The sequence below is a fragment of the Arachis duranensis genome, chromosome 7 (assembly GCF_000817695.3).
Source record: "Arachis duranensis cultivar V14167 chromosome 7, aradu.V14167.gnm2.J7QH, whole genome shotgun sequence".
Classification (NCBI taxonomy): domain Eukaryota; kingdom Viridiplantae; phylum Streptophyta; class Magnoliopsida; order Fabales; family Fabaceae; genus Arachis; species Arachis duranensis.
Genome location: NC_029778.3, coordinates 48,981,549 through 48,989,486, shown reverse-complemented (window position 1 = coordinate 48,989,486; position 7,938 = coordinate 48,981,549). Strand labels below are relative to the sequence as shown.

The 7,938-nt window shown below is 27.0% G+C and overlaps 1 protein-coding gene across 3 annotated transcripts in view; it reads right to left on the bottom strand.

The window, feature by feature from the left end:
* Positions 1-6,996, bottom strand: part of LOC107458793 (GDSL esterase/lipase At1g28580-like) — a 34,142-nt gene extending 27,146 nt beyond the window's left edge. For 2 of the 3 annotated variants that reach the window (XM_052251868.1, XM_052251867.1), the window contains exons 1-6: positions 6,979-6,996; positions 6,262-6,475; positions 6,022-6,170; positions 5,602-5,875; positions 5,266-5,484; positions 4,471-4,510 (exon numbers count right to left, since the gene is read on the bottom strand). In XM_052251868.1, the coding sequence (XP_052107828.1) occupies positions 4,471-4,510; positions 5,266-5,484; positions 5,602-5,875; positions 6,022-6,170; positions 6,262-6,475; positions 6,979-6,981 (899 nt within the window). In that variant the 5' untranslated portion in view covers positions 6,982-6,996. Of the gene's footprint in view, positions 1-4,470; positions 4,511-4,829; positions 4,907-5,265; positions 5,485-5,601; positions 5,876-6,021; positions 6,171-6,261; positions 6,476-6,978 lie in introns of those variants that run through there. The other variant, XM_021127855.2, reaches the window with a different exon arrangement.
* Between the last annotated feature and the right edge of the window lie 942 nt (positions 6,997-7,938).

The following is a 7,938-nucleotide window of genomic DNA, read 5'->3' as shown; positions in this document are numbered from 1 at the left end:
ATAAAATAAAATTATAAAGAAATAAAATTATTCTAAGTATTTTTATAATAATTTATTTTAATATCGTTGAATATTAATTTACTTTATAACTTACAGTTTCATTTCAAAAATTAAAAACCCTATAAAATATGATGTATAAATTATTTGATCTATAATATAAAGTATATAAGAATTGAATAATATAATTAACAGAATCCTAAAAGGTTCATTATGTGAGTAAGAAAATAGAAAAGATTTAAGAGAGACTTTGAAAACTGAATAATAAAACAAAATTGTATATTATTGCTCTAAGTTTTTAGGTAACACTATAAATTAAGGTATAACTGATATGTATAACTGCATTTCACACAGCACAGTTAGTAAGATATATTTTTAAATTCTTGAATGTCAATTAACTTAATTAATAGATTCTAATAAATCTTAACAGTCTAACTAACTCTGTCTTTTAACAATAATAACAAATAAATAGTAAAGCAATTTTTTCGTTGAAAATAGTTTAATAAAAGTAAATTTATTATAAATTAAGAGATAATACTAATAAAAGTTATTGGATGAGGAGAGATAATAGAAAAAATAAATTTATAAAATTACTATTTAAAGAAATTAATCTAATGTGATAATACATGAGATGTCATTTTTTAATTGTAAAAAAACGTGTATTAATTTTATATAAATAAAATAGAAAAATAGATTAGCAGTGATGAATCGGTGCTTAACTGAAAGGGAAATGATTGACATGGTCTAAGCTAATTTTATCTTTCTTGGATTAATAACTCATTCATTAGAAATTAGGATGTATAATTAGAAGAGGAAGAGAAAACTCACTATTTTTTTGGGGCACGGTGTGGGCCAAAGGGCCCGACCCATACCAACAAAGTGAACAAACACAAAAACTCAACCGGATCCCCATGAATTCAACCCAACTTCAGAAAAACAAGCATCCCCTTCCTAATTACTACCTAAAGCTACTGCGCTACATTACCTAATCATGAAACTCACTTTTGCGCCTAAATTAATAGGTGGGTTAATAGTAAAATTAGTTTTTGAAAAATAAGATATTTTTTAAATTTGTCTTTTTTGAAAAATTTTTTAATTAAATTGGTCTTTTATAGACAAATTTTTTATATCTTTTTTCAATTACTCCAATCACAATTTTTTGTCAACTATTGATAATTTGAAATGTTAACTGATAGTATATATGACACATAACATATTTAATTAGACGTTGATTAAATATGTTTATGAAAATATATCAATTTAGTCACTAGATCATATTAGAAATATGATTTTTGTAATTGGAGAAAATGACTAAATTAATAAATTTTCATAAACATATTTGGTTAATATCCAATTAGACATATCAGATATTATATATGTTATCAATTAACATTTTATAACATCAATCTTTGAAGAAAATTGTTAATGGAGTGACTAGGGAATAAATATGATCAATTCGTAATTTTTGAAAGACCAATTTGATTGAAAAAAATCTTTCAAGAATGAATTTAAATAATATCTTATCTTTTAGAGACTAATTGCTGTATTTTCCCGTACCATGTATGAGATAATACATAAAATTATATAAAAAATTAAATAAAAAAATAATAATTATTATTATAAATATTTTATAAAGTTATAATTAAAATTAAACACTCAAGATTTTTAGTATTAAAATATTAAAAATAATTACTATTTGTCTTAATCAATTTGAGTTTGGTAAGTGATCATCTTACTCGTCCGCTTAAATAACTATTAGGAGTTAAAATCTCGTCTTGTGCCTATAGCAATCCATTAGCTAGCAATAAACCCTTAATAAATAGAGCATTAATACATGGTTAGACTTGCCAGGAGTATCCGAATACGCAGGTACCCGACCTGTCCATACCCAATTCGGGAGGGTAATAACTTGACTCGAGTTGAGGCAGATTTTTCTCGGACATGGTTGGGTTTAGGGTGTATCCACCCTAAATATATACATATAAATACATTTTAAGAATTAGGATTTGTCCCACATCACAAATTTAGTGATTCACAGCTTCAGTCCATACTCTATAGCCATGTAAGAAAAACCCAGTCATTCTCACCCAGAGCATTTTTCTTCTCGGCTTCTTCACAAAAAACCTCATAGCTCTCATCATCATGGTTGCTGAGCCCATTGCCGCCTACCCCTTCACAGCTCCCAATTACCATCGTCTCTCTCTCTCTCTCTCTCTCTCTCTCTCCCCCCTTCATTGTGAGTCTGCTAAGTTCTTTTCTTCTTCTTTCATAGACTTATCACTTAATCGTCGTCGCTATGAGCCTGGACGTTGCCATTGCAGTTTCATCTAAGTCTTATCACCGAATAAAATAGAATTTTTATTCAAGTTGGACCAGTTGAAAATAGACATACATGAGATCATTTTTGCATGTAATTTCTGAATTTTCTCATCCAAATTTAATCTATGTGGTTAAGTATTTTAGTATGGCGATCATCATAGTTTCGTTGCGACACTAATGTGATAAAAGCTGCGGTAATTTCATAACTAATATATGAGACAAACCAGATTATTAAAGTAATCAGGGAAATAACATTCAGATGTGCGCATAAAATTTATAAGATGTAATTATCTCAGAAAAAATATATATGTATAGCCCAAGTGGAAGATTGTTAGGAAATTATTATTTCTTAATATATTTATGGGCAATGCATATATTAATTATAATCGCAAACTAAGTAATTTCACATGAAATGACTTATATAACAGTGATCTCATTTATTGTCATAAATGTGAAATTAAATAAGTCATTATTACTTTTAATTTAGATAAATGTTAAACCATAGATACTATTTTATTTGAGTTTAGTGTTTAATGAGTGTCACACTCAAATATAAATAATGACTTCATGATTTTGGTATCTAATATATCAAACTTGCCTCCGTAGCTCTTTTCCCACAGTAAAATTATGATTTAGCTCTATTAGAAATAAAGAAGGTTTTGGTTGACGAAGATCAAAGAACCACAAGAGCCAATCTCTCTAATATCAATCATGCTCTCGAATGAATGGACGCTTTCACGTTCTCAGTTATATTTCTTAATGATTTAACATGGATGATTTTGAGGTTGAGAAATTCTAAAATTTTCAGATAAAATAGAATTTTTATTCAATCAAATGATGATAAATAATTTTATTGAATTAAATTATATTAATGTGATTATTGGATGACAAGAATGCTAAATAAATAAATAAATATATTAATGTCATCATTGGATGATAAAGAATGTTAGAAAATAAATAAATAATATTTTAAAAGTATAGAAATATTAAATTGTCATTTCAATTTATTTTTTTAATCAACAACAATAAATATCTTGAATTAATTAAATATTTATAAAAAATTATATACCTAAAATTATTTTATTTCTTCAAAAATCTTTTAAACATACAATGATTCAATAAGATGTTGACTATTAAGAATTGAATATAAAATTTTTAAATTCGTATTTTCAATAAAAAAAATATAATTAGTTCTATCCATCCTAAATAATTCTATATTCATTTTTTCATATTTTTATAACATATATAAGAATGTATATTATATATAAATAAAAAATATTAGGTGTAATAAGAACAAATACATAAATTAAAGTAACATTTAGATAAATAAAAACCAATAAAATATTAAAAAAATATAAATAGAAGAGAAACAAAATTATTAGACGAAAGAAAAATAATTTAATAAATTTTATGTGTATATAAAAGAGGAATAAAAAGAAAATATATAGTACTTTATTTTATTTAGCAAGATTTATAGAAATAAACACATAAAATAAGAGAATAAAAATTTTTTAAAAACACTATACCAGATTACCAGTTTATAAATCTGGGTATAGTATTATGGTACCTGACTTATCCATCTAAATAATTCTAACATTGATAGAATATTATTTTTAGATGCAAAAAATTTAAATTATATTTATTTTATTTCAAAAATTAATATTCATATTTAACTTATATTTAACTTAGAATTTCAATAAATATGAAAAAAATATTATATTTTTAGTTAAAAAAGTAAAATATCTATAAATATATTTTTGTGCTTTAGCTTTAAATTTTTCAAAAAAAAAATTAGCAAGTTAATGGAATCAAATCATATTTTTATAACATATATAAGAATGTATATTATATATAAATAAAAAATATTAGGTGTAATAAGAACAAATACATAAATTAAAGTAACATTTAGATAAATAAAAACCAATAAAATATTAAAAAAATATAAATAGAAGAGAAACAAAATTATTAGACGAAAGAAAAATAATTTAATAAATTTTATGTGTATATAAAAGAGGAATAAAAAGAAAATATATAGTACTTTGTTTTATTTAGCAAGATTTATAGAAATAAACACATAAAATAAGAGAATAAAAATTTTTTAAAAACACTATACCAGATTACCAGTTTATAAATCTGGGTATAGTATTATGGTACCTGATTCCAGTTTCTTGCTTCACTATACCATCCAAAAACACTGCAAATTAAAAAACACACACACCATTTATATTAGGAAAAAGAAACTCATTACTTGTTCCATCACGTTACTAAATTAAAAAGCTTCCACAATAATATTAATATTTTAAATTATTTTATGGTTTAATTACTTTATTAGTATCTATAGTTTGATCGAATTTACAATCAGGTTACTATATATATTTTTAATTAGATTCTTTTACTATTTTTAATTTAATAATTAAATTTTTTCTATGTCAAAAATATTAAAATTAACAAATTTCTTTTAAAAAATATATGATAAAAAATCTGAACCTACCCATTGAATGTACAACGAATAGTGAGATGAAACATTATCAAAATTGCATCTGTATCATTGAAAGCCATGGGAATTTGATCCAAGGATTTTTTTTATCACCTATCAACAATAACATACATGTCACAATTAACTTGTCATCAACAACAATTATCCATAAATGTAGTATTTTTTTCATTCTATTTTTTAGAATACTAATAAGTTAACACATAGTCATGTATTCTTCCTTCATTTAGAAGTATTAGATAATACAAATTTGTTTATAAATCTTGTTACAAAATTAACCTAACATATTTCTTAATGAACTCATCACAACAAAGAACAAACCAAGAAAAGAAAATTGAAATAGAAATTAAAAATGCAAAGTGTAGCATAACACAAACAGAGAGAAACAGAGAGAAACAGAGGAATGGAATTGAAGAAGTTGAATTAAAGAATAAGCAAAGTATATATATATGTACCTGAAACATCCCATATACTAAAAGAAATACGAGCTCCTTGAACAAACAATTTTTGTCCATTATATGCTGCTTCAGTTAAGTGTACACCATCCCAAGTTATGAACTGGGATGGATCATTACAACTAATCAACCCCGGTTCACCACAGTGCTTCGCCGGTGGATTGTGATAGTTTGCATTCGCTAGTGGACAGCAAGAATCTAGAATCGATTTTGTGAATCCTGATAGCACAAACAAACCACAACTTATGAGGAATAATAGAATCATATGTGATATGTGATTGTTCAAAGATGATATATCATTCAAGAAAGTATGCAGAAAAAAGAAGAGTTAAGTACCAAATTGTGTTGGAGATCGATATAATTGCAGGGAAGCATGGTAATAATCTGCATAGATGATATTAACACCGGGGTGAAGCTGTCGAAGCCGATTTAATTCAGCAAGAAGTTGGTTGTTATAGTAGTCAGCAAAATTGTTATAGGACTTTAAACATCCAGCTTCATCATAATCCTCCACATCAGTACTGGGGTGACTTCTCAAATAGACAAAGCTGCATCCGAGAGCGAAGTTTCCGGGAACCACGAGAGTTTGAGCCCCCAAATCAATCAATTTCTGACCAAGGTTCAGTTATATATGGATTATGATTCAAAATAATTCTTAAATGCTGGCTTTATAAGATACTCTCAGATTTTATATAATTATCTTAAATGCTTGCTTCACAAGATATTCAAATATATTGATGCTTCCAAAACTCTTACATTGATGGCCCAAGAGATTTTATTAATCACAAGTGGTACATATGTCGTGGCTTCTTCTATAGGCCTGCCTAGATAGAAAAGATAGTTGAAATCATTGCCACCAATCTCACCCACAAGAAACAAAGAGCTCCCAAAAACTTGTTTACACCCTGCAAAATTAGAAGACTATCCCATAAGTTTCAATTGGAGCATTATTGCAGCTTGCCTGTGCCCAATTGAAAAGAACAACTGGAAGATTACCTGAAGAAGAGTTACAGATAGAAGGAAGCAAGTCCATGAACCAATCAAACTGGACCCCCAGAGAATAGTTGGTGGGAACAAGAACGTCATAGAGACCCTTCTCCACCAAGAAGCTAATGTCCAAAGCAGTGACACCTCCAACTGCAAAGTTCACTCCCTCCAATGAGTTCCAATCTTTTATCTTCCCTTTCTTAATAATTTTAATAGGATTAACCTGTTATTAAAACTAAACAAAGCTTAAACAGCAAAAGCATTATTGGATTGGAATAGTGAAGAGAGCAAAGCACACAAATGACACACGGGTTTGTAATACACTAATAAGTGAGTGCCAAATGCCAATAAGTTGATATAATTATTTTAAAGCTAACTGGCACTGCGGTTGAATATTTTAAACCTGAAACCATAACCAAAAGACAAAAGATGAGTTGAAAACATGATGGGTTGATCATTAATGATTAAAGAACTCAATCAATAAAAGAAAGAACGTAGAAAACTAGCAGTTAAATTACAAACAAAAGAATATGATTAACTAAAGCAATATAAAAGACTCCAACATTAAAACCAATATTCTTAACATATTACAAGCCCAAAACAGAAGAATAATGTATTACATCAATTTCCTAAACCTGTAAAATTCAGACCAACAATTGATAACTAAAAAAAGTTCTGAATAGAAAACAAAAAGACAGCACGATTATGGCAATAAATAGCTCTTACCATTCAAAAGACAAGTTTTCTCCCCAGTATCTTTGTACTGACGGAGACATTGGTTTAGACGGAAAAGATAAGGCAAGACAAGCACTAAACGGATTGCAACAGAGTGACTGCCACACAAAGAATCAGCTTCCAACCAAGCAATTGTGGCAACCTACAAGGGTTTTGGAAAATGGATCCCCTAATTAGAGAAGTCAATCAAGCATCTTGAGAGCCAAGAACAAAACATACAAGTCTAGAAACTAAAAATTTTAACTGCTAATGAACAAGCTCTATGGAAAAAGAGAATGGTAAGAATGCTTAAATCTGTAGACAAATTACAAATATCAATATTATATAGAGTTCACAGTGCTGATTTTTTTCTCGAAAATATTTTCAACAAAATCAAGGAAACTTGTTCCATGACTTCAGTGCTATATATTTGTGTATATATATAAATCATATGCATAAACTTGACAACATTCTGCATAATCAAAATAGGAGTCTCATAAGTTACATAAATTCACAAAAAGTTAACTCCAAATAGTAAAAGGCATTAACATCAACCAATCAGAACCAAACCTGTCGATGTACCATCCTACATACAAAAATTATCAAGTCATAAAAAAATAAAGAACAATTCAAGAAAATAAAAACAGCAAGATCAGTAGTAACTATACAAATCAAAATACATAGGAGAAAAACAAACTATTATATGATAGAATTAAGATGAGTATATTTCATCATTAAATAAACAAAGTTAACACAAAAAAAATTGCCCATAAAGAAAAAAAAAGAAAAAAGAGTTAAAATATCCAAAGTGATAAAAAAAATATTATTTTTACAATTTTAATATAAGACTATAAAATAATAAACTTCTAACTAAATTAAATTGTATTTATTATTATTAGAAAGGGTAAGAGAGACCAGTAGAAAAAAGGTTTGTGTGTATTCAAGTTGTGTAGAATGATACAATATAGAAGG